The 25892-nt window shown below is 39.8% G+C and overlaps 1 protein-coding gene across 1 annotated transcript in view; it reads left to right on the top strand.

Moving 5' to 3' along the window:
- Gramd2b (GRAM domain containing 2B) overlaps positions 1-24916 on the top strand; it is a 67670-nt gene extending 42754 nt beyond the window's left edge. The window contains exons 3-14 of the mRNA XM_076855900.1: positions 33-144; positions 3143-3209; positions 4170-4273; positions 8619-8714; positions 10643-10714; positions 10816-10896; positions 13803-13914; positions 14464-14586; positions 15215-15302; positions 16560-16664; positions 19409-19502; positions 23689-24916. Coding sequence (XP_076712015.1) covers positions 33-144; positions 3143-3209; positions 4170-4273; positions 8619-8714; positions 10643-10714; positions 10816-10896; positions 13803-13914; positions 14464-14586; positions 15215-15302; positions 16560-16664; positions 19409-19502; positions 23689-23730 — 1096 coding nt within the window. The 3' untranslated portion in view covers positions 23731-24916. The remainder of the gene's footprint in view (positions 1-32; positions 145-3142; positions 3210-4169; positions 4274-8618; positions 8715-10642; positions 10715-10815; positions 10897-13802; positions 13915-14463; positions 14587-15214; positions 15303-16559; positions 16665-19408; positions 19503-23688) is intronic.
- Positions 24917-25892: the final 976 nt, after the last annotated feature.

A 25892-nucleotide genomic window follows, 5' to 3' on the forward strand; every position in this document is an offset into this window, starting at 1 on the left:
ATCTTATAATCTCCTGGATTTTATTTCCCCAGGTCAAAATCCAATTGTGATGGTACTTCTTTAGTAGGTGATAAGAACGACTATAAAACAGAAAGCAAAAATGACCCTAAGACTGAAAGAAAAAAGTCTTCCTCTTCCAGCCAGGTAATAGGGGAATGGAGTAAGTGGATGACAGAACCATTAGGGCCGAGGGAGGGAAAGAACCTGAGCATGGTAGCAGCTCAATTCACAATAGCCAAGCTATAGAACCAACGCAGGTGTCCTTCAACACATGAACGGATAAAGAAAATGTAGTATATATACACAATGGAATATTACTTAGCCATAAAGAAGAATGAAATTTTAACATTTGCCAGTAATGGATGGAACTGGAGACTTTCATGCTAAGTGAAATAAGGCAGTCTCCAAAAAACAAAGGTTGAATGTTTTCTCTGATATGTGGATGCCAACCCACAAGAAGGGAGGGTGGGAAGGGGAAGAGTAGAAGAAGTCCATTGGATTAGACAAAGGGGAGGCAGGGGAAAGGAGGGGTAAGAGGAAATAGGAAGGGCAGTAGAATTAATCGGACATAACTTTCCGATCTTTGTATTTGAATACATGACCAGGTAACTCCACATCATGTACAACCAGAAGAATAGGATCCTAATTAGAATAAGTTATACTCCACATATGTATAATATGTCAAAATACATTCTACTATCATGTGTATCCAAAAACAACAAATAAAATAAAATAACCTGAGCAGGCAACTTCCTGCATGACTGACATAAGCACAGGAGTTCAGAGAGTGTGGAAGGACAGACAATGGCTCTTCCTCTGGTCAATTTCTCATCAATATTAGATTCCACACCTGACCTTTCAACACATACTGAGAGGTAGCGGATGCTGTGCTGTGTCCCCTAACTCTGACAAGTACCTAGAGAGCATATACTAACACAGTGCTTGTCTAATAGTTAGCAGGACAGGGGACGATGTGACATCACAATTAAAATCACAGAAAAGGCACCAGAGAAGAAAGGCCTATGAAGAAGGTCATGACTCTGCAGAAGTAATTTCAGTTCTGCTCTCAGATACACCCCGATAGGTAACAAAGCCCAGTTCTGTGTCACTGAGTATGACGTGTTTACTTGGGCCAGGAGTTTGGGGTTGGTATTTTTTGTTGTTGTTTTGGGTGTGGGGAGTTGATCTCAGAGCCTCCCACACACTAAGAAAATGCTCCACCCTTGAGCTCCACTTCTAGGCCGGTCTTCTTGTCATTTGGGGGCTTGAGAGGGGGTTTTTGACATATCACCCCAAATGCTTAAATATGTATTTCCTAAAAATTAAAACAAACAGCACACCCATGAAATTTAATGAAGTACCAAAATTCAGTTTGTATTTCCATAACTGCCCTAGTAAGGAATGTCCTTTATAAAGTAAAGGTGTTTGGGATTTTTTTTTCCCTACCCAGATCCAATCGAGAGTCAGGTACTATATGTGTTGTTCCACTACCTTTTTTTTTTTTTTTTTTTTTTGACTCTTCATTAAACTGACATTTTGGGGTAGAGGGGGTGCCAGGGGTTGAACCCAGGGGCACTTAAGCACTGAGCCACATTCCCAGTGCATTTTTGTATTTTATTTAGAGACATGGTCTTGCCAAGTTGCTCGGGGCCTCACTAGATTGCTGAGGCTGGCTTTGAACTGGAGATCCTCCTGCCTCTACACTGATGCTTTTGAAGACTCCAGGGCCTAGGATGTTTTAAATCAAATGTGTGAACAGTGCTCCCTGTAGCCATTAAACACAAAATCCTACTGAAGCTCCCATCGAACACCTAGCTTTCATCAGGGTATCTTTCTCAGTGCAAAGTGCCCTCCTAAGAAGCAGCACAAGGAAATGGACTTTTTGTAAGGTGTCTATCTATAAAATAGCTGGCTTGCAGGGGCCACCTGTCATTGTGGCGACCTGGTCTACAGCTTTCCTGTACAGCAACAAGAGGTCCGGTCCTGCCGTTGAGCCCCCCTGGTTTGGGGACTACATCATCAGGGGCCTACTTGCCCGTCTCAGTTCTCCTAATCAGACTTTTTCTTCAGAAGCATCCTATGCAGCAGGTGATCCTGCAGAGGGAGGACCTAGCTCAGAGAGATGTCACCAGGCTTATAAGGGTAGCACACTGCCTACTTCTTTTTGGTATGGCTTAAAGCTCCCGGTATTCCTGAGGAGAGGTCCTAAGCCCTGGAATAGGGACACCGAGTTCCTAGGGTTATTTTGAGGATGAGGTTTGTGAAAGCAAGTTGCAAGCTGCACATGGTGAAGATGAAGAAATGTGCAGCATTTCCAACTCTTGGGCCTTCTACTGCCCTGGAGAGTTAATTCTTTTGTGTGAAATCCCACTTGTCAGCCAGGCACAGTGGCACAGGCATGTAATCTCAGCAGCTCAGGAGGCTGAGGCAGGAGGATCTCAAGTTCAAAGCCAGCCTCAGCAACTTAGCAAGGCTCTAAGTAATTCAGCAAGACTCTGTCTCAAAATAAAAAATTAAAAATGGGCTGGGGATGTGGTTCAATGGTTAAGCGCCCCTGGGTTCCATCCCTGGTATAGGAAGGAAGGAAGGAAGGAAGAAAGGAAGAAAGGGAGGGAGGGAAGAGGGGAAGGAAGGGAGGAAAAGAAGGAAAGCAGACAGTGTGCCACCCTTGTAAGCCTGGTGACATCTCTCTGATGCTTTGGCCTCTGGCACAGAAGAGAAAACCAAGACCCAGGGAAGTGAATTGACTGGGCTGTGATCCCACACCACGGACTGTAGTCCAGGTTTATTTGAGTACAAAGCTCTACCCTTTGGGGTCTTATGAGGTACTCGTATCTTTAGTGCCCTGGTAGCCAGTACCTTCTCTAGTGAGGTTCTTTAGAGTTCATCTCATTCCTTATCAGGAACATCCTTGTCCTGCCTGATACTTCAGCTGACCACCTGCTGCATGTGGTGTCCACCCAGCGAGGCATTAATCCTGTTAGAATAAACCTTTGTGCTCCAACTGAAGGGCTGGGTTGGAGATTTATAAGATCAGAGAGGGTAAATTCCTAAAGATAGCATTAAGGGAGGGAAAATGTGTTATTTAATCTAAACTGGAGTTAGGATTTGTACAGTGAGGCCTGTGTTTTCCTCTCTGCAGTACAAGGCGAACATGCACTTTCACAAGTTGTTTCTTGATGTCCCAACTGAGGAACCACTGAGGCAAAGTAAGTTTGGACCTGTTTTAACTTCTAAGCTACATATGTGAGAAGCTGCTACTTATTTGGGGAACCGAGTCAGTGTGGGGAATAGGTTTCTGAAGGCAGCAGGTCAGGGAGGAGCAATAATGCCAGCCACAGTCACCTTTCCCCTAGTGCCTTGCAAGGTAAGAGAGTAGAATGAGAAGCTGAATCTCTTCATGAGTTATGGACTCATCCAGCATAGTTCCAGAATGATTTCCTGCCTTTTGTATTTATTGCTGAAATACAGCTGATTGAATCATCCTGAGATTTTTTTTTTTTTTTTTTTTTTAATATAACAAGCCTGGGGCAAGAGAGGCTACAAGAAAGTTAAAAGGACACACAGGTCAAAGTAGACATATATGCTAATATCTGTGCTATGCAGATTCCCAGAATGCTGGTGATGTGTGTGGCCCATCACACTGGGCCCCAAGGTTCACTCCTAGCCTCTCTTGGTGTGCATATGTGAAGGCAAGGTGCTAGATTCCTGCAATGATCTCCAGGCAGAGGGCAAAGTCACATGCTCTCCCTGAAGTGACCAGCTATTTCTTTAGTGAGTCATTAGTGAGGATCCCTGGGAAGGGAGGACCAGGCGTGCCACAGTTGGCACACGGGTGACACACCTTCTCACGGGTGACACACCTTCCTAAACAGGAGGCTTTTGAAACACCAGTCTCGGTTTCTCGGGTATGATGGTTAACTTGCGTCCCATTTTGATTCTTATTCTAGAATCTGTAAGACTTTGAATTAAAAAATAAAATCCAGTCACCGCAGCTTTTATTCCGCTAAAGATGACTGAGAAAGAGGTGATAGAATTTTGGAGCATGAGTGTATTATCTCTGCCCATTCTTGAATAGATACACAACTTTTATTTTAAATGGAAATAATGAAAATGATATTCTAGTGGGATCCTAAATGGTGCTGTTATACCTGTCTGTATTCTCCCAGGCTTTACCTGCGCTCTACAGAAAGAAATACTATACCAAGGAAAGCTCTTCGTATCAGAAAACTGGATTTGTTTTCATTCCAAGGTCTTTGGAAAAGACACTAAGGTTGGTATGATATTTAGAAAAGAAAGCTAATCCTGCATTTTTATATATCGCACATATAAATTGTTTTTTTAACTTAACTCTGTTTGTAAATATATCATGATTATGCCTTCATACCAAGTTTCTTTTGCTATGGTTTCAAAGACTACAGGTTTTCAATGCCCCCAGAGGACGTTAGCTTCCCTCTTTGCCTAAATACCATTGTTAACTGTAGTCCTGGCCCCTGGGTAATCCCAGCAGACCAGGCCCACTCCCAGCCACCCAAAAAAAAGAACAATAGCAAAAGCGATTGGGGAATCTATTCTCAGTGTGGTCGTTCTGGGAAGACAGGTCAGAGTGCTATCTCCAGCGCCTCAGCAGTAGCACTGTGGTTCTACCAGGAAGGAGCAGAGGCCAGAGGCAAGGGGGTTACAGTGGCCATGATCTTGCTCAGGTCCTGGTCGAGTTGATCTTTGTCCTGGGCTGGTCTGGTCTTGTCGGCACCGACAAAATCATGGCTGGGGGCAGAAAGGGCAGTTTCAATATCCATCATAAGATGTTATCTCTCAGACCTGGAATTTAAGATAACTGAGGGGAAGAATAACTCAAGAGACAAACAGAGTCAAGGACTGACTTCAGCCTGCTCACTCGTTTCCTTGTACAAGCACAATGTCCCTCTCCCCTAGATACCCTTTGCCCAAATGTCGCCAGAAACACTCCAAGAGTGTTTCATACGGGAAGGTGATACGATTTCTTTCACAGGCATTCATTAAAACCAAAACCCTCCGTGTAAGAAATGTCGAACTTCACACCATCTTCAGACCAACAAAGAGGGGACCTGCACCTGAAGCACATCCTCAGCAGCAAGGGCAGCACTTAGGCCTCCTCTGGAGGAGTCTCATACCCACTTCCCCAAGGACTCTCTGATACTGAGCCTTTTCATTCTCTTTACACCCAGATGCAGGGAGCAGAGGTGCGTGACACTTGAGCATAAATGAGAATAACCTGAGGAAATTGGCAGTTTGCCCACGGCACCGCCTTCTAAACCTGCAGTGTAGGAAGAGAAAAGATAATCCCCTCCTGATGACATCCTTGCCTTCGAGCATGGTGTTACCTCACAGTTCACTCAGGCCACCAGAGTGAGAAGTCAAGAAAAACATCTTCCTGGGTTGCATGACAGTGAGTTTTCAGTCATTCTGATTCATGATGATGAATAAGCAGTCTCTATACCCAGGAAGTAGGCTGATGATAAACTTTTTTATTTGAGTTGATTTGCTTCTTTAAAAATATTTTCCTGAAAGCCTCTGGCACGTGTATAGAGACCACTCAACAAATACAATGGAAACTCTTTTTTTGGCATTAGGTATAGACAAGCATACTACTCTTCAGGTAAAACATGTTCTTTTTGTATTCTTTCTTTATTTTTTTAAATATTTATTTTTTAGTTTTAGGTGGACACAATATCTTTTATTTTTTATGTGGTGCTGCTGAGAATCGAACCCAGTGCCTCACACATGCTAGGTGAGCACACTACCACTTGAGCCATATTCCCAGCCCCTTCCTTCTTTATTTTGTAGAGAGACATTTAAATAAGCAAATTTTGGTTTGAGGTATTATCTGAATCAATATAACACAAAACAATATTAAGCAGTATCTCACCATACGGTCTAGATTTCTGGATTATGAGAACTCGTCCATGGATTTGGGAAGGAGATTATATAGTACCAATCAGTGTGGTAAAGGTAGTTCTCAGAAGTTCAGGGAGAGCCAACATCTCTGAGCAGAGAAGCAAGGGTTAAAGATATTCGTGGACCAAGACAGTCCTCAGTAAGAGATGGAAGAATAAAGGTAGTAAATGCAGTTTCAAGCTAATACTATTCTGCAATAGCTTTAAAAACCCTACTTCTACCTAACAGAGAAATGATAAAAAGAAGGTAAAACCCTGGGTGTTTGAAGATGCAGACTCTTGGGGATTGTTTTTGCATATGCTCTGTCTAACTTACAAAGGCAGAAGACTGAAAGTTAGCAGGGGGTGGGAATAAGAAACATAATAATGAGTCATATGCTTCTTTCTCTCTGAAGAGTATCAAAAGAGATCTGGGCTTCCGAGATGTTACAGAATTTCCTCACTGTCAATCAAAGTCCAGCATGTTCCAATATGAACTGAAGACACCCAGATAATTTGCTCTCGGAAGGGGAACTTTCTAAGCACCCTGCCGTGGAAAAATGTTAATAAAGTTAGCCTTAATTTAATCAGAACCTTGTCGTCGGCCGGTCTCTATTTCAGACACTAGTAAAATTAACATGCATGTATCGAGTTCCATCTAGTCTCACTGAAAAGTAATTTCAGCTTCATTTCACAAATGCTGTGAAGTTGTAATTTTGCACTCATGATTAAAAACTCCTTAAGGGTGTTCGGTGCCTTAGAAAAATCTAAATTTATAGTCCCTTGTCACTGTGTGTTTGCACTGCTGCTCAAAAACCAAATTGGACTCATTTTGATATCATCATTAATCTTCATAGGTCTTCAAATTCAGTTTTCCCAAAAGTTTCCCAATTTACAACTGCAGAATTACCTCCTATTCTTAAAAATTTTTGTGGGTAGAGTTCTTTGGCAAAATAGCTTTGAGAAAATACCTAATTTGGATTAGTTCCTCATTCCTCCTTAGTCTTCCTGTCTGGAACTTGGCAGGGCAATAAGTCAGCGCATCTCATAAACCCAAATGTGAATGCAAAGATTCAAAATTAAAAGTTCGTTTTCCTTTCTCAAGCTGGTAGTACTAACGCAAGGCCTCCTCTTTCCTGTCAACCTTGTTGATCTCTTTTGGAATAAATGGAGCATTTTAACAAAACACATGTATGTTCAGGCAAGCACACAGACCTATGGAGGGAGTGACATCATTTTCTTTTAACCATGCCTGTGTGACTCTATTATTCAGGGATCAAAGTGATATGATCTATTCTTCTTTGAAACCAAATGTGGTTGGAAGGATATAACAAGGTATCAGGAGTGCCTAGTGTTCTTTGCATCATCTCGTACATTCTTATAGCACAATGTATTGAAAAGAACCCACATTTTGGATCAATTCAGTTCAAATTTCACTTTTGTAACCTTCTTTATGTAGGACCTCAAGCAAGTCATGTGCCTCTCTAAACAAATTTCATTATCTTATAAGATACCAACTTTATAGTCTTATCATAATTAAATGACATTCCCATCAGGTAAATAGGTGTTAATAATGACAGCTTCTACAGTTTTGTCATTTTTATTAGAACCAGAGATGAACTTATATTTCACCAATGTATGTTTATTTTTGGAATTTGGGGTTCTAATAAATTTATTTTTTGGTTCTAATAAAAAAAAATCCTGATTTCATGAGACAAATGAGGAAATGGATGGAAATTTTTATCTGACACTGGACTTTTTCCATGTATTTCCGTATTATATTTCACCTTTAATTCATAGAAAATTCTATAGACAAGACTGTCTCCAATGCATGGATCAGGAAACAGGCCCAGAGTGGAAAGTTTGTAAGACTGAGCGAGTCATGCAGATAGTAACAGAACTGAATGCAGGTCCCAGACTCTGCAGTGACTTCTCTACTGCCTCAGCACTCTTAAATTTTGTCCCCACCCACACATGCCCTGCACAGAGGGGAGTGGGGCATGTGGAAGTTAACCCAAAGCGGGTGACCACATCTTGAAACTTCTTGGGCTCTAATAAATGAAAATGAATGTAATTTTTATATTCTATTCCCCATGTCTAAAGAGAAAAGTTTCCCTATAAGACCTTCAGTAGAATTGTTGGTCCAGATAATTTGAAGAGCTCAGGTGGCACCATTCATACTACTCTCTTTTTGGTTGGGGGAGGGGTTAACTGGAATTGAACTCAGGGGCACTCAACCACTGAGCCACGTCTCTGGCTCTATTGTGTATTTTATTTAGAGACAAGGGTCTCACTGAGTTACTTAGTGCCTCACCATTGCTGAGGCTGGCCTTGAACTCGAGATCCTCCTGCTTCAGCCTCCAGAGCCACTGGGATTACAGGTGTATGCCACCATGCCTGACTCAGACCACTCTTTAAGATTCACTTTTATTTTTCTTTTGGTACAGGGGGATTGAACCCAGGAATGCTTTACTAACTTGAATATTTAAGTCTCTCAAATTTAATGAGACCAGGTCTCACTAAGTTGCTGAGGATCTCACTAAATTGCTGAGAAGATTCACTTTTCTTCATGAAGTCTAGGGAACTTGATGCTGATGTTGATTTCCTTGTTTATCTTTTCTCCCCATTTTTCCTTTAATGTGTAGATTTGAAGTGCTCTTGTGTGAAGTCTAAATCAGTGCTAACTTCCTGAATCTGTTTCAGATCTCTATTCCGGCATTCTCAGTAACCCTAATAAAGAAAACCAAAACTGCTCTTCTGGTGCCAAATGCCCTGATTATAGCAACAGTCACAGACAAGGTGAGTACTCCTGCAGAGCACTTTTGCTTTATCCTCCCGCTCTGGGCTCTGTTGCCTTCCAGGCTTCTTGCCAAGGACAGAGACCTGGGACCGTAAATATCATCATCTCCTACAGTGAAGCTGGAGATTTTCTATAAGACTAATTTTAAAAATTATAGCCTAGGGAAATTATGTTATATTTCCCCCCACAAAATGATTTATTCTAATGTAATTGTTCCCAATTTTGAATTTCCTACTGACTTAACTATACTTGCTTGACCAAGGTCAAAAAAGTTAAATTCTTTCCCAACTTCCCTTTTCTTAACAATTGTTCAATCAGACAAAACTGAAATATTCAATTTCTTTAATATTACTAGAAAAAATAATGACAGCAGCTTTGCTGATAGGGGAGGCAGGTGACACTGAGGAGTCTCTAGGAGGGGGTTGGCCAGCCTTCTCATAACTCCAGTTAGGGGACTCCCCAGAGTCATCCCAAATGCATGAAACCTGTACCTGCTCCACAATTATAGCTTTGGGATCAGTTCCCACCCCTTTTTGCTACCAAGAGCTTGGACAACCTCTCTTCTATCAAGATATTCTAGAGCTACTGTTGATTCCTGGGCTGTCCCAGACATGTGCAACCAGAAATATTCCCATTCAAGGTGGTAATAATTCATGGGCTAGGGATCACTCAGTGGTAGAGAGCTTGCCTGAAGCCCTGGGTTCAACAGCAGCACCACAAAGAGAGGGGGTGGAGGAGGGAAAGAGAGAATGGTATTTATTTCAGCTTGACAGGAGAGAGGAAATGGAGAAGTTCGGTTACTTGTTTTTTACTTGAAATTCTTTTTTAATCTCTTACCTACCATATTTATGAAAACACATAGCTATATTCCACTTCTCATCATTCTAGATAACTTATGGAAAGATAAAAAGAGGCAATTCTGATGAGCTAGAAAATAAGTTAATATATCTATTTTGAGATTTTAAAAAATACTAACAGCTAACTGGCATTAGTATCCCTCACACATCAAATGCTTTCTTTGTATTTTCTCATTTATTCCACGCTACCAACCTATGAGGGAAGAATGCTTGAGCAACTTTCCCCAAAATCACCCACTTGGTAAATATCAAAGCCAAAATTTACAACGGAATCTAATGCCAGAACCCACAGTGTTAACTACTTTGGAATATAATAAATACTTACTTGGAAATGACATCAAGTTTTCTTGGTGAAAGAGAGGGATCATCACAAAGTCATACAAAGGGGATCTGAAAAGATTCAGTGGCTCAGATAGATGGAGAAAAAGTGAGTTTTTATATTTTGTGAATATATCCCATTTATGGTAATAACTTTCCTTATGTCATTTATCTCCAGCTTATTTGCCTGGCTCTGATTTTACTCTTTTCCCATAACTCACTTATAAGCAACCACTAGAAAAATCTCCATATTTGTACAGGGAAGAATCTGGAAATGGTGTGAAAAAGAACTGGCCTATTAGAGTTGCTGGGAAGTTTTCAGAGGAAATCTAGGTCAGGGCAGAGAAAGTGGACCCAGGGGAATTGTTAAATACCTTTAAACACAAAAACAAAAGTGGAGTGGGAGAGACTTTAAAGAGGATCTAGCAGATACCACTGGTCTTTTCTTAATGTCTAGGCCCTTTGCTCTCTGAGCTTTTGGGAGGCACCTATGTTGGAATTTTGGAGCCCTACATTTCTTTATTATTCTTAAATTGAGTCTAGAAGTTTTATTGCTATGGGGGAGGTAATACTTGCTTTATTCCTTATACTTGCTTTATTACTTATTTTAATGAAGTAAAATTTGAATGTTTGGGTAAGGCCGATGGTTTGTGTCATTTGAAAACAAATATATACAGCTGCTTATTTGAATTCTGAACTCATGCTTCTCATAATGGAGTCTCTGTTAATAATTATTCCTTTTTGTTTTTCAGTACATATTTGTCTCCTTACTCTCCAGAGATTCCACTTACAAACTGCTAAAATCTGTGTGTGGGCACTTGGAAGTAAGTATGACCATCCTGAGTTTCTATAGCTGCCTTTCTTCCCTCTTGCCTCTGGTTGCCTGTAATTGATCTGGATTTTCATTTTCTTCCAATAATTTCAGAATGTAAGTGTTGGTAGCAGCCCGATTCAGTCTTCTGGTGAAAATTTTTTTCAAGCAGACCGTCCTTCATCTCTGCCCCTGGTAAGTTGCCTACATAACTATCTTCATGCAAAAGAAAGGGAGTGTGTTCCATGATTACTGTGTGCGTACACCATGGCCAGGGTGTGGGAGGAGCTTAGGACCTCAGAGTTTGAGGCAGAGCTGAAGCAGCGAGACACATCTCTCTCTGTCTCTGGAAGAAGAGGGACACACTGGAAACCATAACTTTTTTCTAGTAATTGAAGAGTTCTATAAGACAAAAGAAACATGATAATAAGCTGTCTTAGTGAGTTTCTGGTCACCACAGAAATACACAAGGACTGGCTTTGTTTGCTTGTTTGTTTTTTTCTTTTTCTTTTTTTTGGGGTGGGGGGGCATGGAGGGGGACAAGTGCTCTATGACTGAGCTATATATACCATTAGCATGGTTTTAAAGGGATTTGCAAATCTATTTGAAGCAGGGCATAAGTCAGAATACAGATGTATTCTATATTCAAAGCACCATACCAGTATATATTATAAGAAAACTGGAAAAATCAGAATTAATTCAGGGCTTCTCTCTCATTGGGAGGTGAGAATGGGCATCCCTTTTGCTAAGTAGCCTTGTTTTCCTGCCTCAGACATGTGGAGAGAAAGCTAATTCTTGTCTTCATAGGCTTGACAGCTTAGAAAAGAACATGAGGCAAACTCAGAAATGGTTGAAAGACAACTATAATGCTCAAGTAACGGGTAGACATTATTTGGTTCCTTTAGAATTTGTTGACTGTAGGGTAAATCTCTAGTGGGAAATAACTCCCTTTTGTACAAGGTTTGTACCTCTAATGGAATATAATGTTTCCCCAAAGAGTACAGTGCTGTACAAGTAATTATTCCCAAATCTGTTATTCTTATATATTTGCATTTAGTGAAGCAGTATGATTCCATAGTTTCAATACCTCCTACAAATCTTCCTGTACAGAATTTTTTTAAGGAGTAGTAGAATTTTTTCTTAAGGAGTAGTAGAATGTTCATATAAAAACTATCACACGAGTGTTTATAGCAGTATTATTCATGCAGACAAAAAGTAGGAAGACACCCCTAATGTCCTTCAGCTAACTAGTATATTTTTTAAATGTGGTGTATACATACAGTAGAATATTATTCAGCCATAACAAAGAAATGAAGTGCTGATATGTGCAACCAAATGGGTGGCAAGTGAAAACATAATGCTCAAAGAAGTCAGACACACAAGGTCATGTATTGTATGATTACAGTTACAGATGTTCCTCAACTTATGATGGGATTCCATCCCTAGAAACCCATCATATATTGAAAATATCATAAGTCAAAAATTCATTCACTATGCCTAGCTCATTGAAAGTCAGGGCTTACCAGTGGAGTACACCACAAAGTATCCATTGTTTTCCCTTATGGTCACTTGGCTGACCCAGAGCTTCTGCTCTCTGCAACTATCCAGCTTCACAAGAGATTATTATAGAGTATATTACTAGGCTAGAGAAAGATCAAAATTCAAAATTTGGCATATAGTTTCTACTGAATGTGAATTGCTTTCACATTGTCACAAAGTCAAAAACTTGTGAGTCAGGGACCCTCTGCCTCTGAAATGTGTCAAACAGGCAGACCATAGGCACAGAAATTAAGTCAGTGGTTAACAGGGAGTGGGAGGAGAGAGAAATTGGTAGTGACTGCTGGTGGGTATGGGCTTTCTTTGGGGAGGACTATTCTGGAATAAGATAGTGGTGATGGTCGCACAACCTTGTGAATATTCTAAGAACCACTGAATTGCATATTTTAAATTATGTTGTGTGAATTTTATCTCAATTTTTTAAGGATCTATCTTTTACAAAAAGTAATGGGAAGCAGTGCAAAACACAATTAGATGTGATTTGAAATCCAGCAAGCCTGGCTTCAGATCCGGGCTCCACCCATCATGTGATGTCATCAGGCAAGCTCCGACACTGCTCAGTCTTCTCATCCACTAAAATGCCCATATCACCATGTGGTTAGGAGCAGTAAATGCAATCATGTATGTGAGGAGCTTTGCATACAGCCTGATAACACTATAGGCATTCAATAGATCATGATGAACTTGAAGAGATTCATTTTTTCAGTTTTCGTTCCCCTATAAATTCTTGTGTAAAATACAAATGAATGTTGAGATGACCAAAAGAGGCAAATTCAAGGCAAAAGGTTGGTGATTTGCTTGCAAGAGGAGTCTCTTCTTCATCTGGCAGCTAACTAAAATGTTAAAAGCTCAGCCTAATTATACCTCTGCTGGGACATTTTAATGATCCCACTTATCTCTGTAGTTCCAAGTACTTTGGAGGAGTCCAAGGAATGCAAACTGAAACATCTCTGCCTTTCCCTTGCTCCTCTATCATCTCCCTATAATTTAAATTTTACATTACTGACCTTATTTTGATCTAGTTGAGGGAAGGAAAAAAGCTGAAACTTTCATTTTATGGTTTACTTTCTAAAGTCATTTTTCCTTCTGTTTTTAACATCTTTTAAAAAACTATAATTTAGTAATACCTCTCTGTCTGCATATTCAAACTTGGATTTAGAGCTTTCTATCCACTCTTTTCTCCTCTGTATGTCTATAGCACTCAGTTTTTTCTCATTACAAAGTGCTAATGAGAATTCTTCAGTTTTACACTGGAAGCTTTCCAAATCATTAGCATTCCTGCTTTTTTTTTTTTTTTTTTTCCTTAGACATTTGCCTCAAACAAGTTGGCCACTGTTGTGGACAGAATGCTAACTGCCCAGAAGAATCTCAGTTTCAGTAACCAGATACTCTGATCTCTTAGGAAAATCCCAGTGGTGTGGGGTAATCCTTCCTTCTTTTCCGTATTTTATGGGTCAGGCCTAATGGAGATGGCCACAAGTTACAAAAGCCTGCCTGTTTAATGAGAAAAAATTGGCCTCTCTTCCTTTCATTGTCTCCCTCAGGATTTCAATGATGAATTCTCAGATGTGGATGGAGTGGTTCGACAGAGAAGTCAAGACATGGAAGGATACAGCAGTTCTGGTTCTCAAACTCCAGAGTCTGAGAACTCCCGAGGTCTGGCAGATCTTTGTTTCTTAACTAAAATTGAATTCCCCACTAAACTCTCTCATTCTCCCCATAGAAAGAGACCCAAAAAAAAAAAAAAAAAAAAAAGCCCACCTTGTCGTTCTAGTTAACAGTGGCAAAAGGAATCTGAAAGGGGGCAACTTGAAAGTTTAAAGGGAAAGGAATTGCCTAAGTGGTCAAAGTCCATTTCCCTTTATGCATTTAACAAATGTCTCTTAAATGGACATAATATTAGCATGGTCGAGGAAAATCAGCATGTAGTATTTTCATACTTCTTATTTCAGTGATAGCATTAATTGCTATAGGCAAATCGCCCTTGCAAATTGGTGGGGTGACAACAGGCTGTGCTTATATTGTTTTATTACTTGTTTGCTTGAGCATTGGATTTCCATCACCAGCCACTTCACCCAACTTATAAGAAGATCCATTTATGTACTTGGCCATTATACAGATTAAGAGCGCTTTGCTTTGTAGTTGATCCTGTGTTTTAAAATGCATTGGGGAGAAAACTGATCCAGTTCCATTTTGACTTGGTAGATTTCCATGTGACAGAATCCCAGACAGTTCTGAACGTCTCCAAGGGAGAAGCAAAACCAACTCGGGCAGATGCTCATGTCAACAGAGCTCCTGAAGGAAAAGTCAAAAGTCTCCCTGCACATGGTAAAAAGCAGAGTTGGGGAAGAGGGGTTGTTTGTTTATTTTGTCTGAAGGGGAGAAGATTTCTGTTTGTAACCTTTAAAATATCTCATTGTCTTACTTGATGACTACATAGTCCCTTCCTTCTCATTGTAGGTCTTTGCATTTTAATTCTGTCTTGTTCATTAAGCAACCAGTACCCAGTTCTGCATTGTACTCTGGGGGGGACAAAGCTGAATTGGTCTTCATGGAGACCACTTCATTCTCTTGAATACTTTGAGATGATGATCCAAATATTGGTGGTAAATGCAAATCATTGAATTGGTTCTTGTTTACTAATCTTCTAATAACTGGTCACCAGTTATGCTGGCATGAGAACAAGGATGGTGTTCTATTGTTCTCCATTGATCCCGACTCAAAACTTGACCCAAAGAAAGCTCTCAGTGAACACGTGTTGGATGAAACATTTTAGAAACAATTGAAACTACTGGTTAAAGTGACAACTAAAAGGCTTCAGTTAATATTTTTCTCTGATGTCTTTTCCCTGGGAATGAGCACCTGTCTCCAGGATCTTTTCCCCACTGAGACATTGCCTAATGAAGGAAGTATGCCACGGTGTCAAATTGTTGCTTTTCTGGTTCCTACCCAACAGGTCTGTCAGAAAACATTGGAATTTTGCATAAAGTGAAGTCCCAGAAATGTCCGGCTCTCCACCATATTCTTATATTTTATGCAATTGTGTAAGTATATTCTGAGTGATTTAAGCAAATGATTCAATTCTCTCAAGGAAAAACCTCTTCACATTGCCAAGAGCCATTGTAAATCTTTGTTGTATTTGTCTCTAAGGGGACCCAAATATTTTGTCTGACAATTTCTGTCCCCTACATTGACATTGTTTTGTTTCTTAAGCATAGGTCACATTTTCATAATGATTGTACCAAATTCAGCAGAGAACTAAGTTCTGAATAGATACCATTCCTTGGAACATTGTTCTATAAATTACAAAGTATCTTTTTCTTGTTGTTTTTCCATCTGTTCCCTGTCCTCTGAAGAAAGGACAAGACATCTTCAAAATGTGAAGAAAAGACAACACATCTTCAAAATGTGAAGAAAAGAAAATACATCTTCAAAATGTCTTTTCCCTCTCCTAAAAACACAGGCATTGACTTTTTAAACAGCTTCCAGTCTGTAAACCAGTCCTTCTGAAAATAGCATGGTCCAATTCTAAGCTGTTCCTCACAATAAAGAGAACATGCCCAATCTGGTTTCCAGATAAAGCAAGGGATTTGTGAGTCACTGGGGAGCAGACTAGACACTCTCTGCCCAGACTCCTCCAGTACAGGGAGGAGGAACGCTGGCTTGATGGTCCAGCTTGGGTCTGACCTTGAACAGTCCTATTAGAATGTCCATCATTTGCAATTTGAGGGACTAGAGCTATAGTCTTTTTAAATCTCCTTCTGGCCATGAAGTTCCATGACAAGCATCAACCTATTTTTTAAATGTTTTTATTAGTTGTTGATGGACCTTTATTTTTTTTTTATTTTTATTTTTTTAGAGAGAGTGGGAGAGAAAGAGAGTGGGGGAGGGAGAAAGAGAGAGAGAATTTTTTAATATTTATTTTTTAGTTCTCGGCGGACACAACATCTTTGTTTGTATGTGGTGCTGAGGATCGAACCCGGGCCACACGCACGCCAGGCGAGCGCGCTACCGCTTGAGCCACATCTCCAGCCCAGACCTTTATTTTTATTTATTTTATATGTGGTGCTGAGAATCAAACGCAGTGCCTCACACATGATAGGCAGGCACTCTACCACTGAGCCACAACCCCAGCCCCAAGTATTGACCTATTTTTAAAATGATCTTTTGAACACCTCTTTAGCCAAGTTGTTTTAGAAAATGCTTTGCTCCAGCATACAAATTGACTCTGAGTTTATTATTTTTTGAATATTAGATCCTGGCCATTAACCTGCTGGAAATTACTCTTTATCTCTTTCCAGTGCCTGTGCCCTAATCATCTCGACCTTCTACATGAGATACAGAATTAACACTCTGGAGGAGCGACTGGGCTCACTAACATCCTTCGTGGATACCCATAGTACCGAGTAAGACTAAGACGCTTCTTCTAGCTGACCTCCGCTGGCTGTTCAGATTAGCATAATAGTTGACCCAAGCTTGGCATCCTCCTTAGCAAACATTCACTGAGAATGCATTCTGTATGAAACTTTTAAGGATATAAAAAAGTCAAGAGGTAGGAGGTTCCTAGGGATGAATGACCTAACCCTGCACTGTTCTCGAGTTACTATACTGTTGCCAGTAATATGGCAAGAAACGCACCTAAGTTCACATTATCTTGCTCTATGATTCCAAGAGGCAGTTGTGACTTTGGCCTGTTTATTAACCTGTACAAGTTTATCTTCATAAAATGGCAGTGAGTCAGGACATTATAAAAGAGAAACAATGCAAGTAACTCAGCACATTTCATCATGTCTAAATCTTTAACCAATTTGTTTACAAAACTCCCAACAACTATAGAATCATAGGACTAGTAATTAGTTGACTATGTCTGTGAAGATTTTTCATTCATTCCTTTTTGATATGTCTGACCAAATAAATCTATTCAGACATAGTATTCTTTCCTCAAGTAAAATAAAATCATTCTTTCAGGTTAGAAAGCATACTTTTAGCTCAAGTTTTAAAAGTAGAGGTAGTCCTTAACAAATTACTTGCCATATGCAAAAGTCTCTATTAGAATGGATATATACAGATACAAATACAAACAGATTATCTTCATTATATTTTTACCATAATATGATGAGAGGGTTGTTATTTCCATTTTGCAGATGAGAAAACTAAGGCTCAGAAATAATTAGCTTAGGTGACTGGAGCTGTGGCTCGGTGGTAGAGCACTTGCCTAGCATGTGTGAGGTACTGGGTTCAGTTCTCAGCCCCCCCATATAAGTAAATGAATAAAATTAAAAATAATTAACTTAATGTCTCACTGTTTATAGTAAAACCAGGATTCAAATGCAGATCTACAAAACTACAAAGATAGGCTTCCCAGTCTATCAGTGGCTCTTAAACCTTAAGATGCCTCAAAATCATCTTCAGGGCTTGTTCAAACAGATTGTAGGATCCATCCAAGAGTTTTTCATGCAATAGGCCTTGGATGGCACTTCCCAATTGATGCTGATGTTGCTGATCTAGAATCAACACTTTGAGAATTGCTGTGTATACCATTCTAGGGCCTTCTTTACTCTTTAAGTTAACTAAAGACCTTCTGTGGCTTACTATATGCTGGTCTACAGGTTATTTTTGAGCCACAGTTTACATTTGAACCAATATATTATAGAAGCCTAATAAATAGTTTGGAATAGGTTCATAATCTGCCCTTACTCTCTCACCTGTTCTAATGTTAACAGAATTAGAGGCATAGTGACTCCAGATTATTATAGGCTATTAGTTCACTATTACATAAGAAGAAGTTGGTTCAATTAGAAAAATAGATCTCATGTCCTATTATCATTTAATAAACTTGGTGATAATCAGTGGGAAATTCCACTAACAAATTGAATATTCATTCTACTTTCAAAATAATCAATCCAGGAGGAAATAAGAACCTGAAAAATACCCTCCAAAGGAAAAAAAATCACAAAGATCGTTTGTGACATGTGGTCAGGGAACAGCATGGTGGGAAGGTCTCTTGACACAGCCCTGCTCCAGGACCCAACCTGCCCCAGGTCCTTTGTCCAGAGGGATCCACCTGTGCTGCCGGGCAGCTGAATCCACATGTGAATTTTCCTCTTTCATTGCTGAAGAGCCATCCTTGTGAATCCATGCATATTGCCAGCTTTGTTAGCATGATAGCAGCCTGTGGTGCTGGCTCTGCTCGCCCCCATATCCCTAGCCCAGGGATGAGAACACCTGCTACTCAGAGTCTCATGTTGGTAAGTCACTTTTCCAGGTCTTAGATCCCTCACCTAAAAAAATCAAGGATTGAGATCATGTTTCCATGGGTCAAGGATGAAGAATATAGACATCTTTCTTAAGATTTAAATAATTGTCCATAACTTACCAAATCCCTCTATCTTAAAAACAGCACCTATGTAAAATAAATTGAACCAGTCACCACCATCCAAAAACTGAACAGCGCCCATTAAATCACAACTAAGAAATGTAGAGTGGATACAGATTATGGTTCTTAACCTGATTGTGAAAATCTCATAAACAGCTTTAGATCATCTCTCTAAGAAAAATGTATTTACTGTACTTCTCCAAATTTCCTATGGTGTTAACAACTAAAGGACCCCAGAGTAAGAGCCACACCCAAAGTAGTCAAATGGTAAATATTGGACACCTGTTATGATGGTATGACAAGTCTCAAGGAAGGAACCAAAAAAATCTCAGACTTGAATGGAAATTTGATTAATGAGATAGACATTTCTAAACTTTCTCCCATTTGAAAAAAAAAATCTGTGTATTACTGAGTTAGCAATAAGCCTTACAAATGTATGCTGTGGTAGGGAAAGAAAGGATGTTAGGAGTTGATAAAAGGAGTCTAAGAAACCATGTACTTGAAAATAATGGTCTGATTTTTGTTAGGAAGCCAAGGCACAACTCATTCCCTTGAACAAAAATAGCTTAAAAGATTTTCAGCTGAGCTTGAGAGAATTAATTTCCTAAATACCTAGTCTGGAGGTGGGGATTACTGCAGGGCCTTTCTGATATTAACAAGTGAAATGCTCCCTCTCTCCTATTATAGCCTAGTTTGCCACTCAAATTGAAAATGGATTCATTCCACTTCTTTCTTTGCCCTCCCTGCTAATAATTTTTGTCTTTGTTTTTACAGACAGATAGCACCATCCAGCCTGGGATCACAAGTACAATTAAATGTGGAGGTCCTCTGCCAAGAACTTTCAGCTAACATAGTGAAGTTAGAAAAGGTGACCCATTTTCTTCATGGTAGTTTCCATCAATTGCCATGGGCCATGGTTTACACACTCACACAACTCAGTCTGCAGAAAACCTAAATGACCAAACCTGGAAGGGGGGCGGGGGGGAGTTTACAAAGTAAATATGGAAAAATACTTGATTTATTTCCATAATGGAAATATATATATATTTTACTTTTTTTAATAGTTGTAGATAGACACAAACCTTTATTTTATTTATTTATTTTTATGTGGTGCTGAGAATCGAACCCAGTGCCTCATACATGAAGACATGCACTCTACCACTGAGCCACAACCCCAGCCCCCAAGAAAAAGGTTTTAATCTCATTTTTCTTTAAATACATGGTTTCCCTTGGTCTTTCTTTTGTTTTCTCCTTGATTAGACATATTTCTCTGTGTCATAGGACCCAAGGGAAAGTGACCACTGACACTGGGCACAGTAGGGAGTCAACTGAGACAATTGACCAGTCCTACCACCACCCAGGCTGATTCTTGCCATACATAAAATATTGCATTAGGTCACTGTCTATTAGAGAAGGAACAAGTTTTATTACCTTGCTCAAGGTGATACACTAGAAAGTTGACTGGGGACCTACATTTTGAAACTGGTCTGATTGCGAAGTTGTGCTTAGAAACTTTCTCTCCTAGGGGCTGGGATTGGGGCTCAGTGGTATAGCATGTGTTCAGCATGTAAGAAGCCCTGGATTCAATCTCTTGGACAAGACAAACAGAGGCATATATCAGTTAATTGATAGATCAGTCAAGCAAGCAGCCCTAGGATTTATTGCTTCTCAGAATCCAGACCTTGACTTTGTAGATGAGGCCACTGATGTACTCTACCTCTAATAATATCTTCCCAGGGAATCTGTCATTAGCTTGTAGCATTCTTGGAAGACAATGGGAGAGTGAACAAGGAGAAACAACATGCTAGAAAAATCCCAGAATTAAACCTAATGAACAGGTCTTTCAGCATTTATGTCCCTTCCCATTTCTTTCTTTCTTTCTTTCTTTTCTTTTCTTTTTAATCTTAATCCTTAAGGAAAGGTGTAGAGTGAAAAATCAAGTGTTTGATTAGAACTGCTATCATGAATGCTAAGTATTTGGTGGCTTTACATAATAGTGCAGTTCTGGGAAGAAATATGAAATATAAATGAGCAAAGTTATCTTTGCTGTCCTACACGAAATGTTATCTAGCATTTAAGAAACAAGGGTTGAAAGCAAAGGAGTTTCCAAACCACTGTTTCAACCAGATAATTCACATTGAGTCATTGTATCTTTGGCCAAACTAAGAAACATTTTCTTTTAAATCCAAAATCATCTAGACCAGATATGGGTTAGATACTAATTTTTTTTTTCCTTTCTAAAACATCAGGTTCTGAGAATTGAAGATGATTTTTTTATTCTGTTGTTTTGATTTTGTTTATAAAGAAATGCTTACTAATGTTGCCTTTCATGCTGACCTAGAGAACAGAGTGGTATTAGTTTTCACTCTGACATTCAAATGGTATTCTCTGGATAGGAAGCACACAGAATCCTGCTGTCTTCTCCTTCTCTCTCTCCTGCCAGGCCTGGCCAGGATGCCACATTCTGTAGAAAGGGGACAGAATACAAGAAGACTTGTTCTTAGCAGGTCTACAGCTAGCTGGGTCTCTGGTAGGGCTTCAGACCCAGTTCAGCTAGCCAGCTAGGGAGACCTCTCCAGTAGTACCAGTGGAGACCACCTTTGTCCCAAAGCAGAATCAGTAAAAAGGAGATTTGGGTCAAATTGACATTCTGAAAAGCTATAAGTTACGTGCATTACTCAAGGGAATCTGAGTATGAAAAAGAGTTATCAGGCCACCCTCTGGTTTTGGATGGGTCTGCCCCCTTCCTCAGAGGCAATTACAATTACACAGCACAGCCTGGGGTGAAATAGCAGCTCCATGCCATGGTAAAGTGTGAAAGGTGGCTGCTCCTTTTACACAGTACCAGTGATTCCTTTTCACACCTTCAAGGATGGGTCATGTCTAAGCCTCATGGTCTTTCCGTGGTTAATACCCCCCAGTTTCTGCTCATGGGATCACTGTTCTTTTCAGTCTTCCTCATTAGAAGTCTAAGAATAATGTCTACCTCCTTCCACTTTTCGCCTGCCCCTGAGTGACTAATGTGTTGGCAAATCCTATGAACTTTACCCTCAAATGTCTCCTCAAAGTCTCTTTCCACTGACCCTCTCCTGACCCATTCAGGCCCCTGCTTACCAGTCTGATACTATGAATCTCATTATGAGTTTTCTTTGTATTTTCCTAATTACTGCTGAGGTTGACCGTCTCATCTATTTATCAAGACATTTGGGTTTTCTTCTACAAATTGTTTGCCTCTTTTTTATTTTTGTGGATTTGGTTTTTGTTTTTTTATCTTCCTACTCCTGTTTTTCCACTTATCCTTGGTACTAATAGAGGCAGGGAAGTTAAGAAGCAGGAATCTGAGAGAAGGCAATTTTTTTTATGAGCAAAGAAATACATAGTTATTTTCTTGATACTAGAAGTGCCATTAATGGTGGTGGAGTGATATGGTAGAAAGAGTGTAAATTTTGGAGTCAGACCTGTTTTTTTTTTTTTTAAGAGAGAGAGAGAGAGAATTTTTTAATATTTATTTTTTAGTTTTCGGCAGACACAACATCTTTGTTTGTATGTGGTGCTGAGGATCGGGCAGCACGCATGCCAGGAGAGCGCGCTGCCGCTTGAGCCACATCCCCAGCCCTGGAGTCAGACCTTTGTTCTCATCCCTACTCTGCCACTTACTGCTTGTGTAACTGGTCGTGTTCCTTAACCCCTCTGGTCCTCAGTTTCACGTACAGAACTGCCGGTGTGTGGTATTGGGTGGTTAAGGTGAACCACACATCCAGTTCCTAGAACGTACACATTAGAGACCTTTTCTCTTTTTTTGCCCAAGTATGCCTGAAGGACATCACAGATTTTTCAAAAGATATCTTAGTCTATTAGTCCATTTTCTTTTGCTGTAAAAGAAGATCACAGACTGGGCAACTTATAAAGAATAAAAAGAATAAAGGCTTTTTCAGCTTATGGTTCAGGAGGTAGGGAGGTCCAAGGTTGAGGGGCCACATCTAGCCTTCTCCCTGATGGGGAGTCTGTGGAGTCCTGAGATGGCACCAGGGTTCACATGGTGAGACAACAAGCTTGCTAACTTGGGTATCTCTTCCTCCTTCTATAAAGCCCTGCCTCAAAATACTATTAACATATGACTTTGGGGATTAAGTTTAACATGAGTGTGAGAGGGGACAAATACCCAGATCATAGGAGAATATGTTCTCTTTTTTTTTTTTTCTTTGATGCATGGAGTTCCTTACTCCCATCACCATATTGGTTGTTGAGAATTCCTTGCTCTGAATTCTTTAAAATTCTTTTATTCAACAGACATGTAATACCCATTTTTAGTGGATTATAGTCTTAAGGTCCAAGCATAAGACATGGTCGATCCCTTGGTCAATTCCTATCCCTGTGAAATTTTCAGTTTTCTTGGGAGTATTGTGCATAAATTATATCTAATGGGAGTGTTAATGATTATGATGTGGCATTTGCCTAATTAAACCATCCAAGGGTCCAGGCGTGGTGGCGCACTCCTGTAATCCCAGCGGTTTGGGAGGTAGAGACAGTAGGATCTCAAGTTCAAAGCCAGCCTCAGCAACAGTGAAGCACTAAGCAACTCAGTGAGACCCTGTCTGTAAATAAAATGCAAAATAGAGCTGGTGATGTGGCTCAGTTGTTGAGTACTCCTGAGTTCAATCCCTGGTACAAAAAAAAAAAAAAAAAAAAATCAAATGGGTTCTGGAAAGGCCAATTTCCCATGGTCTCTAAATGAATTTGGGTGGCACTGGGTGTTGTCAGTTCTTTGTTCTTTTTCTTCTACCTCATTTCTCTCAGTCTCTACTGACATTTTCATTTTTGTGCCACTCTTTTTTCCTTTAGTTTTTTTTTTTTTTTTCATTTTTAGATTCAATTGTCAAACAGAATTCTAGTCCTTGAAAAATCATTTGTTTGCCTTATTTCACTTTAACCTATGTGTACCTTTTTATTCAAGGTAGAAAATATTGAATCTCAAGTATTATACAGGCCATGGCAAATACACCCTTAAGATACTCCATTCTGTTTACTAACAGATGTTTCTTTTTTATTTCAAGATACAAAGCAACTTACAAAAGCTGCTTGAGAATAGTGACTGACCCACCAGATTGCTGGGGCCAACACAATACCTCACGTTTCCCGCCAAGAAGGTGCTCCCCAGGTGTGCTTGTTAAGCGCCCCCTGCTGGCCAGAGGTGCGAGCCGATGAGAATCCAGAACTGTTTGCACTGGGAGGTCTCCAGCTCAGGAAAGGGGAGGGGATTTGTTCTGCTTCTTGTGCAATAAAAGTTGACCTTGTCTCTGAAGAAGTTTTTGCTGCTGCTGGCTGCTGCTGCTGCTGCTGCTGCCGCCGCCGCTGCCTGAAGAAAACAGACCCATCTCTGGAGGTCTCAGGAAAGGCCTGGTGGACACTCCCTGGGATAATTGGGGTTGTGCGATTGCCGTGATTGTGTCAGTAAACACTCCACCCCACACCTGTTAAGTCCTTCCCACCCTCCTTTTGCTCTTACACCCCTCCTAGCCAACCTTCAAACCTAGGGATACATCAAACACCAATGGACTCAATACAGTCGTTTAAAGAATGACCCAAGTCTCCAAAAAGGCAATAAATGTCTCTAAATATTAGACAGGCTTGCTTCAAATAACACCGGTTTCCCCCGCCCACTCCCTTCCCCCTTCTGCTGTTGTGTTTTGCTTGAAATCACCTATGTATCTTAACTTTTTCATTCAGTTTTGGTAAGAATGTCAAGCAAAGTGGATTAAACTATCCCATTTATGTTTTGCTTTGTTCCTGTAACCAATACTTAATTGGAGTGATTCTCACCCACCACAGATGGAGAATCATGAGGCAGAAATACTAAATTAAACTTATTCTGAAACCAAAACTAACTTTAAACCAAAAGTGTTTAACAATTATTTAATACAGAATAAAAAATGAATTTTTCATATTGTAGGTCAACTACGTTAGCTTTGAAACAGTAAGGCTGTGATGAATGCAGAAACCCATTTCAACATGACAATTGTCTTTCTCTGTTGACTAAAATAAAGAAATAACTGGTTGCTAACTTTATTTACCATATGGGTTGGCTGGTTTTTACTAATAATTATTTAGGGTACAAGATCTATAAGTATAACATATATTCTGTTTCTATCAGCAATGCATTTTATAATCATTTCTATGAAATGTATTTTGTTTAATCAGATAAGCTAAGTGAATTGGTGGCATCATTTGTATTTGTCGGCCTACTGGACAACAACTGAGCCTGGTGCACCACTGGCTTTTAATAAAATACTCATGGGTTAAAACACCCTGCTCACCCTGTGTTTTGTCAGTTTGTAAACAAGGGTAACTAAGATGTGCTGTGCTTTTTAACACTTTCTCTACCTCTACGCTACTACTTTCAACTCAGTTCATACTTCTTTTCTTCCAAATACTTATTTCAAAACTCAAAAGCTATTTACATTTGTGAGTTACAGTGGTATTAGGGGAAAAGGTGAATTTTGAAATAAGAAAGCTAATGCTTTTCCAAGTTTGAGTCTACATTTTATCATTTGTGGAACTCAGGAAGTTTGGCCATTTCCCTTTAATTTTTTTTATGAGACTTAGGGTATCAAAACAGTGCTATTGTGAGGATTCAATATGATCATGCCTCTAAAATCCATAGCTTTGTTGAGCAAGTAGTGTACTCATAGCAGGTATCACATTCATTATTTTAAAAAATATTTTCATGTCTGACATTACAGTTTTTTAAAAGTTCATTGTCAGTGCTGTATATTCAGAACCCACCAGGGAATCAAGAGTGGGTCAGCCACCTCTGGAGAACAATTTTACAAATGGGTACAGAGCCTTAAAATGTTCACATTTTACTGTTAATGATCTGCCATCTAGGAATCTATCCTAAAGCAATAATTAAAGATGTAGTCAATGTTTGACATATAAGTCAAAGCCTTCTGACAACAGAATATTAAATCTAAACATTCAACAGCAGAACAGTTAAATGATGTTGTTATTTAGAATTTTCTTGTCAAAGAAAGGCATTGAAAATAAAACAGAAAATCACAGTACAAGCCAGGCACAGTGGCACACACCTGTAATCCCAGGATGAGACAAAACAATGGTGAGTTCAAAGCCAGCCTCAGCAAAAAGGGAGGCCCTAAGCAACTCAGTGAGACCCTGTCTCTAAATAAAATACAAAATAGGGCTGGGGATGTGTCTCAGTGGCCAAGTGCCCCTGAGTTCAATCCCCAGTACCCCCCAAAAA

This window comes from Callospermophilus lateralis, chromosome 5, assembly GCF_048772815.1.
Source record: "Callospermophilus lateralis isolate mCalLat2 chromosome 5, mCalLat2.hap1, whole genome shotgun sequence".
In the NCBI taxonomy this organism is placed as follows: Eukaryota; Metazoa; Chordata; class Mammalia; order Rodentia; family Sciuridae; genus Callospermophilus; species Callospermophilus lateralis.